The sequence below is a fragment of the Pelmatolapia mariae genome, linkage group LG7 (assembly GCF_036321145.2).
Source record: "Pelmatolapia mariae isolate MD_Pm_ZW linkage group LG7, Pm_UMD_F_2, whole genome shotgun sequence".
In the NCBI taxonomy this organism is placed as follows: Eukaryota; Metazoa; Chordata; class Actinopteri; order Cichliformes; family Cichlidae; genus Pelmatolapia; species Pelmatolapia mariae.
Window position 1 is genome coordinate 15840568 of NC_086233.1, and position 23970 is coordinate 15864537.

At 40.6% G+C, this 23970-nt stretch overlaps 1 protein-coding gene across 1 annotated transcript in view; it reads right to left on the minus strand.

Annotated features, from left to right (window-relative positions):
- Nucleotides 1-23970, minus strand: part of LOC134630644 (netrin receptor UNC5D-like) — a 168834-nt gene that overhangs the window by 3707 nt on the left and 141157 nt on the right. Inside the window, exons 9-17 of the mRNA XM_063478114.1 lie at nucleotides 23057-23242; nucleotides 18431-18580; nucleotides 17299-17517; nucleotides 16429-16513; nucleotides 10895-11066; nucleotides 7847-8077; nucleotides 3509-3658; nucleotides 2109-2273; nucleotides 1699-1877 (exon numbers count right to left, since the gene is read on the minus strand). Coding sequence (XP_063334184.1) covers nucleotides 1699-1877; nucleotides 2109-2273; nucleotides 3509-3658; nucleotides 7847-8077; nucleotides 10895-11066; nucleotides 16429-16513; nucleotides 17299-17517; nucleotides 18431-18580; nucleotides 23057-23242 — 1537 coding nt within the window. The remainder of the gene's footprint in view (nucleotides 1-1698; nucleotides 1878-2108; nucleotides 2274-3508; nucleotides 3659-7846; nucleotides 8078-10894; nucleotides 11067-16428; nucleotides 16514-17298; nucleotides 17518-18430; nucleotides 18581-23056; nucleotides 23243-23970) is intronic.

The following is a 23970-nucleotide window of genomic DNA, read 5'->3' on the forward strand; positions in this document are numbered from 1 at the left end:
GTATGTACAGGTTTTAGAGGAAAATATGCTCCCGTCTAGGTTACAACCTTTTCAGAGAAGGTTGTGCATACTGCATCTATACATCACAACTTTCTAGCCTGTTTGCATTTCAGACCTTTCACCAACTGAAAATATTTGGATTTTATAACTATTATAAATCCTCTATTAGACAAGAATAGATATTTAGATAGATATTTACAGACTGTTAAAAGAAGAGGGGATGCTACAAAGTGGTAAACATGGCCCTGTCCACACTTTTTTGTCAAAGTGAGTCAAAATGAGCCAATATTTGTCTTAAAATGGCACATTTCATATGCTTTCTATGTTCCACTTATAATAACACGGGCTTAAGAGAATCATTGCATGCTGTTTTGATTCACATGGGTTTGTACGATCCTTTAGGGGTCGCTACAGCAGATCATCTGCCTCCATCTCATCCCATTTCTAGCATCCTCTTTTGCCACCCAAAACCTCTGCGTGCCTCCTTCAACAAATCCATGAATCTTCCTCTTCAAGTCCAGCCTGGCAGCTCCATATTTACCATCCTTGGATACATAGAACTCTTATTTATTAAACAATGGTAATAAACAATAAAATAATAATACAACACACCAGTAGAACAATAAAATTAAGCCACACTTTGTTGTGTGGTTTATGAGAAAACAGGTTTTAAATTCAATCTCCACCTATTGTCTTCCTCTGATGTTGTTACAGCACCTCTCCAAGAGAGTGCACTGTTTCATTACAATGGGATTTCATTTGTTGCCTTCTCCCTGTCTTTGCCAGTCTACTTCCCACCTCTGTATGCTGATGTTCCCACACACTCAGAGAAATAATTACAAAAATCAGCTTAACTAGGTAGAGACATTCCCATTACATGCTTCCTGGTGTGTTTGGCTGGGTAGAAAAAGCTCAGAAATCCTTTTCCCCATTTCTCAGTCACAGATGTTTGTTTTCAGACTCAGCTGAAGCGAAATTCCATAATCACACAGTTTCCTGTCATAGCTTCTTAGTGAACTTTTTCCCTCTCATGTTTCTCCAACTGGCAAGATGGAGAGTGTACTCACTGTCAGTACTCTCTTCCTCAAGTACTTGATGGAGCTGGGTGCACAGATCTAAAGTCTTCGTGGCTATAAGCACTTGATTATTGACTTCTCCTTTGAAGCACAAATAGAGATCACCCCATCACCAAACAACTGAAATCCTGCACAGCCTACGCAAATAACTGACCTGGCACAACCTCTCGAGAGTTTATCAGGGGCTGGAGGACGGAGCACATGCAGAGATGCTGCTAATGAGAAGTGCTAACATGAACACATTTTCTTGCCAGAGGCTGGCCTGTCAGCAGTCAGAGATCTTTCTTCAGATTTCTACAAAACACTGCATCTCTTCTCTACAGTATTCTGGCTGTGCCTAACATTTCTCTCTTTCTCTGCATGTGTTTTACGATCTATAATGAAATTGGCGGTGTGGCATGTTATTGAAGGCTGGAGAAGATAATTTCTGACGTGGTGTCTAAATTTCAGATTTAAACAAAAGTCTTCACAGTGGGAACAGTGTTTCCATTATGGAACATTTTCTATTTTCTTCCTCGGACCTAAAGAAAACATACCTGCTCTTTTATTTGACTCAGCAGTATGTAAATGGCAGCTGAGGCACGAGAATGAAATGCAGCATTCAGAGTGTTAGAACTCAGACCTGTCTATGTGGAGCTTTTGAGCCAGGAGCTGCCAGTCCTTCCCGTTGGCATTTGCGGTGTCAAAGGTGGCGCTGATCCGCTGACGGATGGACAGGGGGATTTTAAAGGCCCTTGACCCTGTCTGGGAGGTGATGGTACAGTCCGACTGCGTGAAAAAGGGAACCACTCCCTTTTCATTCTAGTAGCAAGACAAAAAGTAAGAGATGTCAGGGTGATTTGATGCAAAAAGTTTCCCCTCCTCAACGTGAAGACAAGGACAAGGACTTTGCAATCTATAGATGAAAAGCTCCCTGAGAGGCTCATTAAGCAAGCTCTTAAATCAAATCAAGAGTTATTCAGCGCAGTAAAAGAACCTATTAACAGGCCGCATGACTGCCCACGCACCACGCCTTCTCTGAGTGCTACTCACCTCCACTACAGACGTGTAGACCTGTAGTATCTGCTCCTTGCCCGTGACCTGTCGGATGCTGATCTTGCAGGAGAGCTGAGACGAGGAGTGGCTGTATCGCTCCAAAGTGAAGGCACACTGCAGGGGATGCTGGTTACTGGCCCACACCTGAGAAAAGGAGAACTCCTGCGGAGCGAGGAGAGACGGGAGGGCGGACAGGACGAACATAATGATGAAAGGATTAGGCTGGTGGAGACAACACACTCATTAAATCCCCACTAAAGACATTTGTTATTTGAATCCTGCTTTGCCACCCGCTTTGCTGTTTACATGATTAATTAAGACTGAACGAGCGGCCTCTTTAGCCAATCAATGATGTTGCCTAATCAAGAAGTCTACCCATCAGAAGGAGCACCGGTGGGTGTTAGAGCCCTCAGGATGTAAATACGTCCTGTTAACCATGTGTAAGGGCTACAATCATTAGTGCAAAAACTTAATTACTGCTTGAGAAAAAAATGCTTAAGTTACAGATGCACGAGCATTTTTAAAAAAGCAACTAAATACCAAACTTATCTGAAAGTCCAGAGATGGTCAACATAACGACACGACTGCCATCAAACACTTCATTAACTTATTTTTAATTTTCCACATTTTAATACTCCTAATACAAAACCCATACATGTAACTGCAACCTGTTGGATCAGGAGCTGTGCTGTGATGATGGTATTAGGGCAGCTCACACTACATTTCCTCCAAATAACTGAAAAAACTAAAAGTAACAGAGCTATGCAATCTAAAAGGTCCATTTCACCTTCAATTACTAACTACTGTGTAACCCAGACAGTGGTGCAGTAAGAACAGGTCAAAAACACTGTTCTACAGATGAATCATCCTCTCTTCAGATCCATCAGACAGCGGGACAGACTCTTATAAAAGCCTCCTTTAGACGAGAGTAGTGTCTGAATGAAAGCCTGTCGTCGTCTTCCCTGCAGCACCCTCTCACAGCGGCTCTTTCCTGAGAAATCCTAGTTAGTATACTTGGGGCATTATGGCAGGCTAATTCTGCTAATAGGATGTCACTGGTGGGATAAACATCACGGGGGAGAGCAGAACATGCAGCATGGAGACCAAGGAAGATAAGCATGATATGAGAGTGGGTGTGTGTGTATATGCCTTGCCTGGAAGTCATAATTAAGTTTGTAAGGGTGTGTGTGTGGGCGAGATAGCCAGCCATAGTGATCCCCTGCTGTGCCCTTGCTGCTGTCCTCTGGCTTTGATGTGACCAAATAAAAAACAGGGAAGCTGATGAAGGTGCACAGCTTCCTTCATTGTGCATGACCGTGACAAACACTGAACATGCACACGCAGTTAACACATGTCCTGCTTTTGACTCAAAACGATAGAAAACAGGAAGTGCCTACCTGGCAGGTGGTGAAAGGCTTGATGCTCCAGAGCAACTGTGGGACATCCTGGATGGATACCTGGAGGCTGAAAGTGTTCGCCTTAAACAGCATCATTTTAGGCTCCTCCAGCAGCCGCCCACCCCTGCTGCGCTCGCCCACTGCCACCTCCTGATAAGGAAAGGTGTTACATTTTTTTTTTTCCAGGGGTGGGGACGGGTTAGCAAAGTACAGGGAAAAAAGGTTGTTAAGTGTCAGTGTGTCAGGAAAAAGACATAAAGACAAAAGAGCACAGATTTGAAAACATGCACCAATGAATCAGAGCCAAAAGCAACGTTCAAGTTGAAAAAGGGAAGAATGAAAGAAACTGAGAACAGCTCAAACAATTAGTTGATTCAAATTAATCATCAACTACATCAACCTTAGTCTTTGTCTTTAACACTGAATTAAGTCACTGTGGATTTTGAACTATTGGTTGGAGAAAATGAACAATTTAAAGAAATTTGTGAATATTTTCTGACAATTATTGACCAAACAGCAATGGTCTGATGAAAGAAATCTCCAGCATTAACAGTCAGATTTGAACCAGAACTTTTAAGCTATTTCCCTAAAACCAGTCTGAAAAATGTGACCAAACATTATATTTATTTTTCAAATGGGAAAAAAAAAATGGAAGAAAAACTCTGTTTTTTTCCCCTGCCAGACGGGCTTGCACTCTTTTAGAGCAACTGTGACCATGAATGTAAAAACATCATTTTTATGCTTTCAAAATGTGCCCAGACTGAGTGGGTACTAAAAATACTAAAAGCTCCCTCAAAGCAGAGAGAAAATTCACAATAACAATATTAATATGCAGAGTGACAGGAACTTACTGTGCTCCACAAAAAAAAGAGAGAGAGACTGCGTAGGTTCCCCATTTATTTAGGTGTGGATAGTAAGTTAACAAATGAATGTCGAGGGAAATAACAGTGGGAATGTCTAGTGCATAGCCCTGAGACGCAATGACAGCCGCTGACATAACAAATGCTTTTCTAAGCTTTCAAAGCAACTGCCTTTAGCTGATGTTTGTTACAGCTGCTCTCTCTTCAATCTTCTTTCTCCAGGTAAAATGCCCAAAAGGGTTTCAATCTGGTGAGGTCTGAGTTGTCACTGATAAAAGCTTTGGTTTCACAGCCAGTGTGTTTGGTGGCCACAGTCTTGTGAGACTGGAAGAGCTCCTTTGTACGCAGCCAGACAAAATTTATCTTCAGATTTCATCCTGCTGCTGCCGTCATCTGCTGCATCATCGATAAAGGCAAATGAGCCGCTTCCAGAGGCAGCCATGCTCTGACATGATCTGTGTTATATTGATGCGGTGAAATAGTTTGTCTTTCTCCATACTTTGGCTTTCCATCACTTTAGAAATAGTTAATTATTGATTGATTGATTTATTTTTGCAAGAGTCTCCTTGATGCTGCTTTCACAGTCTCCTCTGAGCAGATTGTGATGCTTCTGCATTCTCGATGCTGACGGAGATGCCACTGACCACTGTGTCGAGGTTTTCGTCCGCAATCGCTGTTTTTGTGGGCAACCTGTTTATTAAGTCCACCACAGCTTTCCTTTCCGTTTTTGTCTTAAGACCTTTCCACAATTGATCTATTGCTTCTTCTGTACTGCTCAACAATATTTTTGTTTTCCCTTTTTATAGTGTTTTTTTTTTTTTTTAAATTCATGGAGCATTTTCTGGGTGCTCACACTGATGTATGCCTCCCAGCATTCTTAACAGATGAAAAGACAGAGAAAAATGAAGGGTACACAGCTGCTGCCACCTTTTATGTGTTAAAGACGCATGTAGTCGGAAACATCCGGGGCAGCGACTCACACGAGACAGTAAGCTGACTTTTGCAGATATGAACAGAGAGACATTAGAATGGCTAATTGTATAAAATTACTAAAATATTCAGGAGCTTTCAGAGCCAGTCTCTGGAAATTTATTCGCCTAAAGCAGCAAAAGCATCAAATTTCACAATATTGTTGAAGGGCTCTGTATGCGTGCATGTGCTGGCGTGTGCTCGACTTGCATGTTTGTGTTTACATCTTCTGTATCTTGGATTTGCAGAGAAGGGTGGGAAAAGGAGCACAATGCAAACGACACAGGCTGCCTTGAACCTGATCGATTCCTGCTTCAAGCTCACAGGGGAAATTATTTGTCGTATGGAGCACAAACAAAGGCAAAAAAAAAAAGAACAAATGAACAAATAACCATGTCTGACTGATGGAGAGGTGGAGTAAATTGGCTCTTGGCACCTACATCCAATTTCTCTTTGTTCACTTGGAATTCTGCCTCTAGGGTGGAGCCAAAAAAATTCAAGCAGGCCTAGTGGCTAAGGGACAGCTCTCAGCACAACTTCAGAATAATTTAATTAAAACAGGAAATAAACAATCATTGAAAAAGTCGTGTTTTAAACTGCAACTTCTTTTAACAAAGAGGTACATTTGTACTTTTGAGTCTGGCTTTCGCTGCGAGGAGAAAGGCAAACTTTTCATCACTCAAGAGCACACCAGTGAACTTGTGCACCATCTCAGACTGTGTCTGATTCTAAGACTCGTCACATGGAATGCAATACTGAAACACATTTAATTAACAGAGAGCAAATTAAATTACTTAAAGAAAGGGCAGAGATGCAACCTTGAAGCATCTGTTGTCTTTGTAATTAAAAGTCCCTCTTTGTCTCTTAGTCATCAGGCATCTCCCAGCGGCTATGTTACAGAACATATCTTCAGTGGAGCACAAAAAAACTCTTCCAGACAGCAAATCTTCTAGACAAAACTACCAGCAACTTTCCAACTTTAAAAATGTATTAACAAATCCCAAGGCACCTTCTTTTAACTTACAATTAAAATACATTTAATCTCCAGACCTGATCCTGTACTATTAGAAGATTTGAATTTCATCAAAAGGGGAAGATTTTTATTAGTGGGACACCAGAAGGCTAGGGTCGTTAACTCTTTTTTTATGAAGGGTACTATGCTGTCATGTGTGATCATGCTATAAAAATACAGGCATTTTATTTGTTTAAAAGGGAGTGAGTTAGAGGTTTTTTAAAATTCATCTTTGGGCTTTTTCCATTATTACATAGTACAGTGAAGAGGAAGCAATAAAGAGAGAAGGGAGCCACCGAGGGCTAACAGGCCAGAGTGGAACCTGGGCTACTGCATTTAGCTTTGCAGCATATTTTACATCTTACATAATCTATTCAGACTTCATTATACATCATAATTCTAAGGAAATATTATTGGTCACCAGGCTAGCAGCATAACTCTGTGGATTGCAGTTTGGGTCCAGTGGTGTAAAATAATCACATACATGTAGGTGCAGAGGTGAATCCTCCTGACTCTTGAACTTTTCCTGTAGTACTGCCATAAACTTTACAAGGGAAATACTTTGACATTATTACTTTAGGTATAACTCTGCAGGTCACTTTTAATCATCTGGTCAAAATTTTTGATTCTCCAACACTCTGATTGGCTAAATATTAGCATATTGGAATGATGACAATAGCCTTAAGCTAAATTTCATCAAAGTACAGCCGCATTGATGTTCAGCAGCCTTTATATGACTTCATGTGCACCACTGAGACAAGTTTGGCCATTTCAAACAAAACAGAGTTTGTCTTTTCTTTGTGTTTTCTTTTTTTGTGTGCTTCTCTTGATGTCGCTTGACATCTCATCGATGGGGAAATCATGAATCTATTTTGTGAAGTTAAGCAGTCTTATTACCATTTGAATGCAGTTCAATGAGTATGTCAATGAATAAGTGAATACGTCACAGGTCAAAGCCACTTCAGTACGTACAACAGGAGGAAAATGAGTCAACCTTCAAAGGCACTTTCGCTTTTTCTTTCTTTCTTTCTTTTTGTTAGCAATAAGTGAAGGCATCACTGTTCATTTTTGATGTGGTTTAGGCTGCCTTCAGATCAGTAACACATTCAGCCCTTTACTAGGTGGAACTGTCACTTTCAGTTCAGAACAAAACTAGCCTGCACCTGCACTGCACAGGAGCTTAACAACTCAGCAGCAGGCTATTTACATCAGACTTATTAGATTGTTTCTGTCACTTTCACAGTCTTTAAATAGACAAAGAAGACAAAAATGGAGCATACTGTGTGTCTTTGTGGAGCATCCAATGGCGCTCTCAGCAACTAGTTAGTGGTGCTCCACTGATAAAATCAACTGAGTAATCAAGTGGCAAATGTAAGTATGTGAGTATGCTAGTGTGAGTTGAGGTTTATTGATAAAATAATTAATGTAGGAAACACGTACATTCATATAATGACCAAGTATATTCCTGATCTTCATCATTTCTCTCTTCCCTCTTACCTGAAATGCATGGGGTGTGTCGTCCACACAGTAAACCCTGAGGGTGAAGCCCAGAGAGTTGCTGGCATCCGGACTACCAAACACAGCCAGCCTCAGACGCTTGCCTGCCTCCTGATTCAGCGGCTCCCCCACCAGAGCGTAGCGACCTGGATGCTCCAACAGCACATGGCACTTCTGGGACTCCAGCAGACAGTAACAGGAGGTGCTCTCCTCGTCTACAGACATCACTTCCTTTGGTGGTAGGGACATAAAAGGAGACTAATTTAGGTCCAGGATTAAATGTAATATGCTTTTTCTTACTTTGGTTATATTATGCATATATGCACACATGATCCGCTGCATTGGTGAATACTCATATTAAACACGGCCAGAGTTTCAAACACTGATATTTGCATATCTTCAAGTAAGCCCTGTGAGCCAAATGCTCTGGCTACAGAATGTTTGAACACTCCAAGTCAGACAGGTTTTTTTGACTCTTGGCTCCATATGATGTCAATGAGAGCAGATAGCTCTGGCTGTGAGTAGAAGCCTCACCCACCTGCTGCTCAAACCCTCTGTTTGCAAGGGGCAGTCAGTCGGAAAAAAGCTTGCTTAAAGGAAAAGTGGAGGGAGCTAAAACAGCTTGTTTCAGACAGAGGATTAACTGAGGGGCTGCAACGAGGCACAGTATAAGTTAAATAAGTTTATTTTAAGCTGTCAGTCATGCAGAGGAACTCTAGTAGAGTCCAAGGATAAAAATATGGAGGTGTTAAGTAAAACGACTTGAGTGGCTTAGTAGTTAAACATAAGAACACTGTAATATTGGAATTCTGTCATACTCGTGATTTTTGATGCATCCTGAGTGATACTGGACTTGGGGTTGATGTTGACAACGGGTTTCAGGAGGTAAAAATTTTTTTAATGTGTCTGTCCAGTACAGTCTCCTTCTTATTTTTTCTCTCTGTTGGCAGGCACCTGCCTTCAGCGACGCATCTTTCGAGAGCTTCATTTTGAACAATGTGTCTGCTGACAAATTAAATCTATATAAATGTCACGAGGCCTGAAAGGACCCGGCTGGTAGCGCGTCACAGACCCTCAAGGTCAAGCAAAGGTCTTAGTAGCTCCAGGGCATAGTGTATCTGTCTGATGCTCTTAAATTACTCTCAGCTTTTCAGTAATGCATTTCACTTGTTAATATGAAGACACCACTTGACTCTGCATCACTGTGCTCAGCTGTGCTGCAGTCATGCATGCTATATGTTCTTTAGTAGTGCTGACTGTAATGCACATAACTGCTTTAAAAACCTGCTTTAAGTTTACGATCAAACTAAAAGCTTAAAATCCAGCCTGTATTGGCATGATTAAGGCAATAGTTTGTAAGCTGACTGTTTGGACATTATCTTATTGGCCACCATTTCCTGTAGAAAATAAAGACAAGACTTTGAATGGTCATGCAGTTAACCAACAATTCACGGGAGCCACTGATCAGCGTGTTTGCATTGCTGTTAGGCATTTTATTAAGACACTTCGCAGACAGTAACTTGGAATCTCTCCCTCGTACATAGACTTAAACAGGACCAGGAGCTGTGCAAAGCTGAATGACGGCCAAATGAATAATGACACATCTCACTAAACAGATGGGGATACAGTAACACTGACAAAACGGATTAGTGGGGCGCAGTTGTATCCAACGGCCAATTGCTACTCATCTTGTGCTCAATTCTCCCTAAATCACCTTTGGAACATAACTGTGACCCACAGGTCCCCTCTGCATATGGCCTGGCTGAGGCATATAAAGCAATGTAGGGTAATTTAGTGTCCCATAGCTTCCTAAACCTGCCCCATTAGCGCTGGAGCAGACATGAAGGATCTCCATGACATAGCTCATCCCCGCCAGGCAGCCAGGGAAAAATGATAGAGTCAAAATCTAGTGTACCAAAGTGTAGACTTTAATGGGAATGGCACTGAGAGGCAGACACAGTGAAATAGAGGCGGAGGTGGAAGAAGGAAAGAGAGAAAGAAAGAAAGAGTGGAAGAGGAACCTCCATCTCCCATTATATCACTAATTCCAGAGATTAGGTTTTGAGTAAGCATCCTGTCTGAGATAAAGGCCTCATTATTTCTCAGTGACAGAGATGGTCCACAGCTTTACATTCAAAGAATCTCTCTGCCGTTCTGCCAGAGCCTACCTCCCCCTTTCTGTCTGTTGAGTCCTTACTCTTCTTTTCTTTCCTCTCTGCTGGCATATAGCTCCCACCAGTGATAGGTCTTTTGATAGCTTCCTTTTGAGAAATGCGTGTGCTGACAAATTACATCTGTGTAAATGTCACGCAGAGTGAAAGGACCCGGCTGGTAGAGAGTCACAGACCCCCAAGGTCAAGCAAACTCAGTGGCTCCGGGGTCGCTCCGCCTCAATGAGGTTCTTAGAGGTTTTTGATGAGGTTAGTTAAACATTAAAAAGATCTTAGAAAAGATCTCCGATGTGTGTACTCTGCCAAGAAAACACAAGAAAATGAATAGAGGGTGTTTGGAGTGGAGGTGGATGTCTGAGTGTTCTTCTGTGGGTCTGTGAAGTAGATCTATAGGGTGGAGTGGAAGGGCTTTTCAGAGGGGCTATTAAACTGAAAGACCTAAATAAATGGAAAAAAAAAATCCAAAAAGTAGCAATCACAAGAATAACGCATTTAGAGCAGCAACGTCTTAAATCTTTTAAAAAGCACCCTTGCTGGTTTTTATCTGGTTTTGACCTCACGTTGAGGTATCTGTCTTACATCCAAAAGAAATGTCAGACCAAATGCAAATGACGCATGAGGTAGAGCTTGAAAGGCTAAATTTTATGCAGAATGACAAATCTAAGCTGGCAACCCTGAAATCAGCTCCTTGCCTGCATGACTACAGTTCAGGATGAAAATTTTCATCAAAGTAGGTCGAAGCAGTTTATCTGATCCTATTGATATTCTGGGCACTAGCGAGAGATGTGTGCTTGTACTTGTTAGCGTTCTGCACTTATGCCACAGGAGGAAATTCAAACATGTTAACTACAGGTGAAGGGTAACAGAATTTGCTCACTTCCCACTTGTTGTCTTGGATGTGTCTCTTTAGCCGGATGGTCCAATTATCAGCAGCAACATCTGCACAATGGGCTATGGTCATGGCTATTGGATAGGAGAGGTCAAGGCCTGGTGGGCCATATGTCACTGCAGGGCTCAAAAAGATCTCTGGCCCATCGTCGGACACAGTACTGTAGAGGTAGAGAAACATATGATTAGAAAACATTTATGGTAAACTTCATGTTTGATCTGTGATCGTGTTAATGAAGCTGGATGGGTTCGTTACAAGTTTTTTAACAAAAACATGAATCACTGCTTCAACAAGCTTTCAGAGTGTGACCCTTGCCTATGAACAAAGTAAACTCAAATCCCTGGACACTCATAATGAATCAATTGCTGACTAGATGACACACAGACACACAGATAGAGGGAGATTAAAGCACCAAGACTAATGGACAGTGAGGCTGGGGAGGACAGGCTTTAGCACAGTGCGTGTAAGCTTTGTGGGTCGATGGAGCTTATGAAGCCTGCTCAGGCCAGTCCGGTGACAGATGAGCCAGGCCAAGCTGCTCTTGGCCAGGAGCCCAATCTTGGCTGGAAGCCCCGAAGACTGAGAGTAATCAATGAGACCACCATCAGTCATGCAGCTGCCCTGGGTGGACACCTCACATACACAGGACACGATATTGGTGCTGTTGTCACAGGCACAGCACGAATATTTCTCAGGGTCATTAATACAGCTGCAGTGGGGAGTGACCATGACAAGCCAACACAGATGCATTACTAATGTGTAAGGCGTGAATGGGGCACCACACATCTGTACAAACACCAACACACACTGAAAGTACAATTTCTATGGACGGCGTCTCTCATGTAAACACATGAGCTACAATGGCCCTCGAGTGCAAAACACTATGTCAAAAAAACAAAACAAAAAATACAACAATGGAACAGAAAACACAAGATACATGTGACAAAATATGGGTGCCTGTCGGTGTATAACCCTCAGTTTTTTAGTAGATGCATGTATGTTATACAGCTGAAAATCCTTTGTGATTCTCAGAAAAGTTAACCTCTGACCTTCACCTTGAGGTCATCTGGGATTTTTAGTAGCTGCATCTATGGGATGAATTTGAAAGTCTTTTGTCGCCTTGTTCTTGAGATATTCACACACTTGGGTGTCCACACAACCCACCAGCCTGCCCAGCGACAATACCTACAATTTTTTGGCCAAAGGGTAAAAAATTATTTCGTTTTTGAATACTGTTGAATTTTGTCAATTTTTTTGTTGTTATTGTGTTTTGTGTATTGTGTGTAATGTAGTTTTCGATCTTAGCAGCAACCAACTCGTGTATAACTAAGCAAAAAGCTACGCCCAAATTATATTCTGATTGTGAGCAAATATTTTTACAAAGTCTTTTTTAGAAGCAGGTCTTGGCACTTGGCAGGCTTCTTGAGGTATTTATTATTATCTAAATTTGAAGTGTAAATCTACTTTCACGCACGTTTGCTTTTTTTTTTTTTTTTTACACCAGATGCCTTCCTGACACAACCCCAAGGGATCTCCTCCTGGGATCAAACCTGTGACTTTTTGCTTGTGAGGCAAATTTGTCAAGGACTACACTAATATAAGTTGTCCCCCCAGACAGCATGTAAATGATCATGAGTCATATCTGAGGCTTAATAAATTTTTTTTCCCCCTGAAAGTTATGCTCCCACTACTATCTCTGCTGTCGTAGAAATCTGCTACATTAATTCAGGATTCTCTGAGCGTCATGGCCCCCTCACACAGTGTCTCTGACTTTTAGGATGCGGCTCATACTTTTGCTCACACATTCACAGTAAATGTCAGTGCAGTGTAAAAAAAAAAAAAAAAAAAAAACCTCACTAGATATCATACAGTCAGTCTTGTTTCCCCAGTAACCAGATTTTCTCAACACAAAATGCAAAGGGTGCTATTGCCTGACACCGAAGATGATGATGTAATGGCACTTCATAAAACATCTATTACTTTTCTTTTTGGAACATTTAACTGGCAGCGGCATTGCAAAGTTGAAGCTGACTTCTCATTTTTAAGTGTTAAGCGTATGCACTGTTAGCAAGTAAAGTTATAATGAGCATAATTTAAGCCACAGAAACAACAAGTAAATTTGGTTTTGACAGATTTAATTCAAAAAACAGCACCTGAGTTGGAGGAGGATTGTTTTTTTTGTTTCTTTTTTAGTTTTCCAGCCCGTCCAGCAAATTACCTGTAAGATCAACCTTTTTATGACTATAACAGAAGTGGGAAGGTGAGGCATGGTGTAAGACGGTGTGTGTATGTGCCTGCATGCAGACAGGGTAGATGCATGATGTGTGGTTGAGACTGTTCACCTCCTGTTATATTAACAGTTTCTGGTGCAGCGTGATGTGTGAAGCTTTTTTCAACCCTCTCCATTATGCTGTTACCAATCAACACTAAAAAATTAAAAGAGGTTATGATCTGGTGTCTAAAAATAAAATCACACATCGCAGTAGCACCTTGGCCTGCAGCTGCACTTTCGTGCTAATCAGCCCTTAGCTATGAGGAAACCAAGGTTACCTACTGCTGAGACTATGGTAATTATCTGGATTGCCTGCGAGCAAAGATTAAAGATGGTTATTTAGCAACTCTGATTGTTTATATGCGAACAAAGAAATATCATTCCATGATGATGGTTGTGTGTATTTTAACAGTGGAGCCTTGTCTCATACTCAGAATTCTTTTCCTGTTTTTTTTTGGTGTCAACAAAACGACATCCAGTGTAATGCATCTTTTTTTTTCTCAGGTCACACTTGAAAATCATATTTTCACAATTCCTTGTTAGTGTTTGACAGTCTTTCTTTCAAGCTGTCACAGCCGCATGGCGTTTGACGGAATTGCAGAAACAGAAGTGTCCTCATTAGCTGGAATTTTAGCTAAAGGGGGCACTCTGTGGAAAATACAAGCAAGTTGTTATCGGATCATGCAGATTATTTTTGTTATAGCCAGAAAAAGTATTTGTGGTAAAAATCTAAAATTAAAGCTATGCAATGGCTGCATGTATACCTAGTGTGCAGTGCTACTGCAGTTTTACAAAATGGTTTTTATGGTTTTTTTCCACATCTACAGTAATATTCCTCACTATAAGACCATCAGATGTTTAAGGTAGGAAACCAAGTGACAAGTCACAGGCTAAGGAAAAGGATCTTAAAGTTTTATAGAAGAATATATAACAAAAGGCACTGCTGGAAGGAAGCAGGAAACTCCACGTTGAAGATTAGAAGAAGCAGGAACAAAGGTAAGTAACACAGTGATGTGACAAAAACACACAGACAAAAAGCACAACATGGGAAAAGTGGTAATAAAGCACAGGTGAACTCAATTAGGCACTAATGAGGGCGGAAAGAGATCTAAGGGAGGAAGTGAAAATAATAAACCTAATGATCAAAAATTAAATGAAAATTAAATACAAGGATGTAATTTAGGCTAACAAACAAGATGAAGCAGCGAAAGGAAGGAAAAAGGAAAAAACTCAGAAACCAGAGAAAAGTCAACCAGAATGTCAGTGTGTAGTAGCTCATCCAGCTCATCATCCATCGCAGTTCATAGGTTACTGCACCAAAAAATGACAAATGTGACTCAGACCTCGACACAATCTTAGGCCTTCGATGAAAACCCTGTAGGTGATCATGGTTTGCAAGTTAGCCAGACTTGGACGATGACATCTTGCCAAGGCATCAAGTTCATCAGGATGTAAAATTAAGGTAACAACGGAAGCCATGACAAAGACTTCAAGATTTAAGGTAATGTGAATTCTCCTTTAATATTTTGTGCAATGTAAGTGTATTAATGCCAGAAAATGTTTTTCTGACCTCCACTCTCAACAGTTTTCATCAGCTTTACCACAATTACTCATTGTCAGAGTCAATGTGAAAAATAAAAAGGTTAAAATCCTAAAATCCACATTTCCATCATGCATTAAAATATTAATGCATGATGGAAAGAAGGAAGAGGGAAGAATCATTAGGAAGGTCTGAGGGTGAGTTTTGTGGGTCGGGCAGGTTAGAAAAGCACTGCTAGATCGACTCAACCAAAAACAAGTGCCAATCAAATTTTAAAGTTTGTGTAGTCTGATATAACTGACACCACAGAGCAATAACTGCCTGCCTCGTAAATATGCTTGAAACTTTTGCAAGATGCAGAGTATCAGGTGTATTTTGTCCTTGGACAACTCACTGTCCCCTGCTGAGCTGAAGAAGATCACACACAAAACAACCTCGTGAAGCCCAGAGGATGGATGGCAGCTCTCGCGAACACATGAAACTGAGCCCCAGCTGATCGATTCCTATTCTTTGCAGAGGAAAGCATCGTCTTATGTAGATGGCTAAGGTTTGAATGGGGAGAAAGCATCCAATTTCTCCCCTGGACTCTGTGGCTGTCAGAAGATAGGCTTTGAGTGACAGCTCAGTGGTGCACGGCTTCTGCAGCTTCTTAAGCGGCAGCCAGAGAAGTAAACAGCATTGGGCTTATCAGAGCAAAGCAGGAGCTTGGAGGGCAACAGTCTGGCTGAATTGGGGAGACTTAAGGCGGGGGAGTGTGCAACCAGTCTGCTAACTGAGCTCTGTGCCACAACCTATATGTGACCTTTGATATGCTTCCTCTCCCATGTGACCCCAGGCACTAAATGGGTGGGTGGAAGTGAGGTGAAAAGACAGCTGATATTTAGATGTCACTTATGATTCCCCCTTGGACATAGAAATCCAATTTCATCGAGAAGCACTGGTGGTTAGCGGTGTGGTTGGGGTGACAGCTAGCTAGCAGGGCTTCACGCAGTCATAATGACATGTTGATCCTGTCTGCTGTGAATCAAGAACATGTCCAAACACTGACATCTGGTTGTCAGATAGCTTTCAAAGCTCTGCTGCATGGAATCCAAAGGTATTACAGCCCTTTTGCACAGAGTTATTATCTATCAAGCCCTTTTTTTCCTCAAGTGATAGCTTTGCGAAAAACAAGAAAGTTACAGAAATAGATTTCTGCTTGCAGGTAATAGTCACCCAAATTCTGACACATACCCATGACTCTATGTCTGTCTGCCTAATCAATATAACCCATCATCATGACTTCACTAAGTTCATCACTATAACCAGTCAAAATGGGGAGAGATATTGTCACAGTTACGTCTGCAAACACAAAACGGTCTACTAGATTCACGGAGTGTATCTTCTTCTGCTATGACAGTTGCTTAAGGCAGTAATGCAATCTGTCTACAGCTGCCAATGTATTTTGTGACACACCATGTCCTCCCCTGTAGTGTCTGTGAGATGAGCAAGGACCGCATGCTGTGTGGGAATATGTGCATGTGCATGTGTACACTACATGTCACAGCGTAGCCTTCATAAGAAAGGTTTTGTGTTTGTGGCGCTCATTTGGCAAAGGGAGGAGGAGGAGGAGACGAGGTGGCAGGATGAGGGATGAGGAATGTGTTGTTGAAGGATTAAAAGAGAGCAGACTAGGAAGCATACAGCACCACCTCAGTGAGAGTCCCTCACCTGCTGTCCTCCTGGTTGATGCTCATGTACATCTCCCAGGTAGTGTCTTCTGCAATCCCCCCGTGAGGCACCAGCAGGCTGATACCTGCAGAGAAGGAGGCATGCTGATCAACAAACAAGCAGACATGCACACTTATGACACACACCTGCTCAGCTGTCAGGTCTGTTTAGTGAAGGTGACAGCCAGAGGGGTGACGGGCCCCAGAAAAAGGTCGCCAAAGCAAGTCCCCTTGTGATTCGACGCTGGCAGCGATCTCTTAGTCACAAGCATGCACAGAAGCAGGCATCACAGACATCCTTTCCTCTTAAACACAAAGACATATGCATAACATTCTACTGTATCATAAACAATTACTGCCAATCTAGCAGTACATAAAGCCCCTCAAGGGACACAATGATGAATGTAGGCCACGAGAAAGAGCTGCCTGCATAATGCAATAGACTGAGCAGCACATTAAATACACTTGTTTATATTTTTTCGGTACGCATTAGGTGCTTTAAAATGTTCCTAAAATGCTTTTAAAAAAAAAGTAATTTATTTGTGGAAAAAGTTTAGTATTTTTTGTGATCAAAAACATTTTCCATACTTTGCAGGTAGGGACCGATTGGCTAAAAATGCTAGTGCTTTTTAACTTCATCATTTTGTAAATAATATTTCCATAATCATGTTGCCTACTCAGTATGTGCCTTTTTTCCTCATTTTTGCTACCGATCAATTCTGACAAGGTTAAACAACTTAAAAATTGGAAATGAGAACAACTTGTTTTATTCTATCCTCTGTGAATGCTAGCTGAATTTGGAGGAACTGAAGTCAACACATGCTCTTCAGCAGGAAGATATTGAATGATAATTGCCTCATCGTACACTCACCTGTGTTGGGTACCACGAGCCTGCCTCCAGCATGGCCAAACACTGCAGTTGCTCTGTGCAGAGGCAGGCGGGGAGTCAGAGAGACGTGTGGACTGAAAAGGTTTTTGCCTCTTCTGCCCAGTGTTGTCCCCACTGCAACCCCTCTATAGTCTGGAGCCAGTCCCCTTGGAAATGTCTGAGGGTGGGACATGACGTGGTACTCTGCCCTTTCCGTCACCCCTGAGGATACAGTGAAAGCTCTGTGACATTAGAATTAGCGTAGCTTTAACACATTTTTTCAGGTCCAACAGTCAAACATCCAACAGTAGGAAAACAGCCCTTTAAAGCTTTTTAAAAGCTTGCTCTTGACTGCAAAACCAATCACTCTGAAACGGTTTACTAAACCCCTGCTCTAAACAGTAACTGTCCAGCCATAGCTTAGCGAAAACCTAACTAACAAGTCTCAACAAGCCTGTCACTGTCAAGCTTTTTGCCTCAAGGTAAAAAGTGTATGCCTGGGGCTGTAGTAATTGCAACACTCTGCACTTAAAAGAGTTCGGAGGGTGGAGTCTTTCATTTATCCGGAACAAACCCATAAAGACAAGAGCAATGGGGTTTAAATTGTGCGTCTATCTGCTGTAATGTAAGCTGGCACAGTCTTCTGATCATCATTAGCAAATTCTGATAGTATGTAGGCTTGCAGCCAAATGGAGATATGACTTTAATAAGAATATTTTTCTTTATAAAATCACACTAAGTACAATAAAAAGGCTCTTGTTTTTCTACATTTCTGACAATGACTGTATTGGACTAAGCATCTACTTTTTTATACACTTCTGTCTAAGTTAAGGACCAATTATTTCAAAGATCACCTTAATTTTGAATGCTAATCATGCCACCAAAGGAATAAAAGGCAGCAAGCAGCACTAACAAACAACAACATGAAGTGTTGAATGTCTAGTTCGTGATGCACTGAAAGTTGACTTTATTTTCTTTAACTTTCCTAGAGACTGCCTTAGGAAAAAACAGATCCAAAGTAAGATTATCTGTCCTAGTGCATCCACAGAGCCGTTCACTTCTCTGTGAGACTTGCCCTTTCAAAAGTAACTGAGTACCACAGACATGGACTTTTATAAGAGTTCTGTTTTCTAACCTTTAACCTTAAGATCAGGCAACGGGTCAAGGAGTGAGCGCTCAGCCATTAGCTCCTTGTCAATGGAGTCCTGAAAACACATGGGGCTGGTGTAGGTACGTGACACTGTCAGATCAGGTTGCATGGATGAATTAATAAGCAGAGGATTTGCTGAAACACACACAGAGAAAAAGCAAATGAATGTCAGCAATTACACATGAGAGCCCACATCATCAAATAAAAAAACAAAAACAAAACAACCTGAAGAGCATGTCATCACAAATATGTTTTCTCTGTCCGTGGCTGTTGCTGTAATATAATGAAAAAAAGACATATATCTTAGTGTGACTCAGAAGTGACACTGTTATTGATTTTTTCTATTCATTTTCTACTGATAACCCAATTTACAGCTAGCTCCATAGGTTTTATGGACAACACCTCAGTGAATTTTGAATCAAACAATTAAGATGTGACTTTTTTTAAATACATATACTCCATTTTGAAAGGCAAAAGTAATTAGACCAAAGTAATTAGATAACTGACTGACAAACCAGGTCAAGTAAGACCTGTCCCCTCAGTTTTTCTAAGACAGATTATGCAGATAATCATCTTAATTATGCAGAAGATGATTTCAAATGCTGAAATTATGTTTGGAACTTTCCAGATGAGGCCCCTAAAAGACTTTGATATAAGTTAAGGTTGTCATTAGGTTGAAAAAAAAAATAAATAAATAAAAGAGAAGGATAACAATTTTTTTTGAATATTATTAAACACAGCAAAAGGCCTCAAAAAACAGAAAACATTTAATGTGGATCGTAGAATTCTTCTATGTTTAAGAAAAACATTGAACCAAATCAAGAATATTATCAAGAATATTATAGAGGAACCAGGCATCATTGTCCAGTTAAAACCACTGGTTTACTCAAGAACAGGAAGGCCAGACTGGAATTGACCAAAAACTCAAAAACAGTGTCAACAGTTCTGAAAAAAAGGAAAAAACAAACAAACAAAAACTTTGTGTAAATAAAGCCAAAATTAACTTGTACAAGAATGATGGGATTAGTAAAGTTTGGAAAAGGAAAGCAAGAGCTGGATGCAATTATGAAATGGGCATGTATACATATGCTTTAAAGCTACTGAAGACAAAACTGAAGTCAGAGAGACCACAAACAAGCAGCAAGTAAATAACTTATTCAGAAATTCTTAAATCTGCCCCTAAAAAACACCCACCATATTCTAATAGTTAGACTAAAACTGACACTGAAACCGATGCAATCTAAACTAAAACTAAACTGAAAACACTGATCTGACTCTACAATCTAACTGAAAAAAAGAATAAATAACAGAGATGTTCTCACACTGGTTACTTTTCAGTGCTGTATATAAACCGACTGATTAACACAGATCACAGTTATATGGTACTGTGTAATATACCTGTATGTCCCAATATTTGGGATAGAGGAAGTATGTCTTATTCTTCTTATGTCTATATAAGACATTAGAATATATTAGATACTTTAAAAGCAATAACTGCTGCATCAAACAAAGCAGCATTTTTGATCAACACATGAGCAACAACAATAATACGATTTATGGGCTGTGTTAATGAGTTTAAATAAAGGCCTGTGTGAGAAGAATTTCTGTGGACATTTGAACCAGTCAGTGTGACAAGTGATCCAGCTGTGCAGCATGTTGCTGATGTAACTAACGCTGCTTAAAACTGACGCTACGGAAGCACGGATTTCTCATATGACAGCTATGGCTCCTTCATTCTCACATCTTCTCTTCGCATCTCTCTCTCTCACACATCCTCGCTGGGAGGAACTAAGAGGAGAAGAGATGAAAGTAAAGAAAGGCGTGCAGAGACAATGCCATAATGAACAGCACCCATTGACAGCTGCTTCAAGCAAGCATTAAATAAGACCTGAAGACACTGAGTACACAGTGTGCGTATCTCCTGATGAGCAAAGTACTGTAAATTGGCCAATAATTTTAATGGGTGAGCTGTTATTACAGTTACTCATAATGAAAAACGTGACTACGAAAAAGTATTGAAATGAAATGATCATGATGAAATGATAACTGCAGCAGCATACAGCGGGGCGCAACGTGCAAGGAGGGGAGGACATGCAGAATGTTATGGAGGCTTGGCTGTTTTAGCGCCTCTAACACAGTGAACAGGGACCAAGATTAAAGCTTTCCCTGCCTCCTGCTGTGTTATCAAAATGAACTTTATTATGCCCTGCTGAGGGCTGCCGCTGTGGCGACCCATAATGCCAGCCTTGCAAAAATATGCCTCAATCTGCCGAGTAAAACAGCACGCTACGGCGCTCTGATGTTTCTTCGTTTAGTAACACGGGACCGCAAACGCTCCATTGTGGTGCTCAGCGAAAAAAAGAGATAGCGATAATAAATTACATTTTTCATTTTGCAGACGTGAATTATTAATTGTGGTTTTGTAATAAAATACAGTACCAAAAACTGAGACATTATCTGATAACTTTTCAACTTTGTGCTGAAGTTATGGTACTTAAGAGGAGGCCTGAGTAATAATAGATAAGAGTGAAATTATACATTTGTTTAGAGTGCACAATCTGCTTGTTACCATAAGTTTATTGCTTGCTGAATATGGATGTTTGCAATAAAGTAATAAATGCAATGCATGTTTTATAGGTTAAGCTGTAAGTTATTGGACATTTATTGCACTACAGCACAGACAGAAAAAAAGCTTGAGATGGCTAAAGCAAACAAACAGATAAACTCAGTTCTGGCCCCTAAAGCGTGTTAATAATTAATGCATATATATCGTACAAATAAATGTATTCATATTTCATAAAGCTGAATAAATACGTATACATAGAAAACTGTATGGCTTGCATAGATCTTTGGTGTTATTTACAGAGAATTACCTCATTATGTAACTATTCTACTTGCTTTGGAGTAATTTTTTGCCTTTCTGTTGTTAGAATTTTGTCATAAAGCACTTTGCAGTATTTCTCATACAAGGTGTACTAGAAACAACATTTTACATTATTTTTATTTGAACGAAAATAAATAATAAACTAATTCCTATTCCAGTTCATCACCATTGAACTTTTGGGTGTGTGTGTTCAGTTATAATAGCCAGCGAAAACGTTAGCAGCAGAGTAAAAAAAGAAACTCAAGGGTCATCATCAATAGTTGTGTCCTAAGCAGCTCTAAAGATGAGGTAAATACAACTTGAGATAAGCAACAACTCATGACATATTACACAGTGTCATTATTTGCCATTATTAACAAAAATGAAACACCCTTTCTGCTCCTATAGGAACTACGAAGGTAAGGAACCACCCAGTGCTACTAATGAAAAGCATTTAATTGACTGATAATCAGGAAGTGTGATCTCCATAAAAGCAGCAGTTTTGGAAGTTTACTGCTCTACAGCTTTTAGGTGTTAATACACCTAAATGCTTAATTTAGGATAATAAATTGTTGCTGCCCATCAATCTGGGAGAAAGATAAACAGTGAGAAAAGTGGAAAACAGACCACACAACGACCAGAGCATGCAATGCTCATAGAAGCTACACATAACCCAAGAGCTAAGACTCCACGGGGCTCAGTTAACATATCAAATGTTAAAATACGTGACATTGTAATTGGCTTGTTTAGAAATGTCGCGAGGAGAAATCGTCTTCTCTAACTGGAGATATTTGACCAGAATATGCAGTACTATATTTGATAAAACCAAACACCGCAAAATAGCACAAATACCTCACACCAACTGTCAAGCACGATGGTGGAGGTGGATGATTTGGGCTTGTTTTGCAGCCACATGGAAGCTTGCAGTTTTTGAGTCAACTTTGAAGTCCTCTGCAAACTAAAGTATTCTGGCTGGCCCAGTCAAGGTCCAGACCTCAAACCAACTGAAATGCTGCAACAGGACCTTGAGAAAGCTGTGTATATACAAGTACCTCCAACAACTAAAAATAATGACATGGTATAACATGTCATGTGTTGTTCATCAGAGACTTTATCAACACAAATTTATAACCTGGTGAGGAACAGAGGACTCTGTATTATGTCCTAATATATAAAATGTTAGAAATGAAAGAGGATGTACTTTCCTTTTTACATGATTGTATGTCTATGTCGTATTCTTTTTCTGTGTTTTGCTTTTATGTGTGTGTTAGAATGGCTATTAATGCCAAAGACAATGCCAGCTCTCTGCACTAGCAGGCAAAAATTGCAGCTTTAAGTTTTAGGGCTTTCTTTGTGGTCTTTTAAACAGCCAAACTGAAATAAAAAAGGCAATAAAAGCATATGCAAAATAAAAACATAAAAACAAGCTATTTTGACGCTCTGGTTTATAATATGATGCACTTTTAATTGCACATCATATTTAACTGTTGTGCACGCCAAAAAAGATTTCCAACACAACATGAATCCTCAATTTTTACAAGGAGCTTTATAAAGGAAGCATATTTGGATTTAAAACCAAATTCAGTTGCCTTTTGCAGGAAAACCCCCAAATCCATCCATTCTTTGCTGCTTTTGAAAATTTCACGTTTAGATTTTTGTACAAAGTTCTCATTTGGATTCAGTGTTTTATGACACAATTTCGAGGGCAAATTGTCTCTGATATTTGAGAGTCACAGTTAATGACTCACCTTGACGAGAGGTCTTGAAGCTGAAGGACTGAAAGCCTCCGGTGAGGGCGGAGGAGTCAATGACATCCACACCGTACTCACTCTGGCTTCTTCGGTAAAGAGTGACAGCGACGATGAGCAGTACAACTGTCACCACCCCTGCTGCCAGGCCTGAATACAGGGCAACGTCACTGCTGTTCTCCACACCTTGAAATGTCAGAATGAGTGAGAAAAAAACCCCCATGATTTTAAATGTCCATATGAACACAATCAACTTTTTGGGATTTCCTTATCTGGATGATTGAGCATGCATCAAGACTTCTTATATTTGCTTTCGGAGTCTCTGTGGTTAATTAGGCTAGGCTAGGAGACATTCTCTCCCAAAATAAACTGGAAATCTGTGTTGCTTAGTAGCGCTTTTGTGGAAGCCTCTTAAACCAGGGAAGTCTACCTTGGTTTCATGCTACTTTAGTGCATTTTTTATTTTCTGTTCTTTCTATGCTTTACCTCCTGATGCACAGCTTCATTGTTCCATTCCTCAGTGTTAAAGTTACTAATGAGGAACCTTGGAAGGAAGGCGATTATAATCAACCCAGCACCTGACTGTCATTTCAAACACTGCTTGGCTCTGGTGTTGGAGGCGCTCTGTGTTCCACTGGGATAATGTGACAAAACCAATTCATTAAATTAGCTCATCGGCAGCGATTATGCTCTATCTGGTCCCACCAGTATTGCGGCGTCCAACTCCACAAAGCAAACGAATGAGTGGGGAAATAAAGGAGCTGCTAGCTTGTTCTTGAAAGATAATGAGATCTGCACTAAAACAGGACATGCTGAGAAATCCTGTAAGTAGCCTGAAGCTCAAATGAGGAGAAATTGACAAAATATGCAAAGCGGTATTAACAGCTACAGTAGCAGGTTAATTGAGGGCTTGG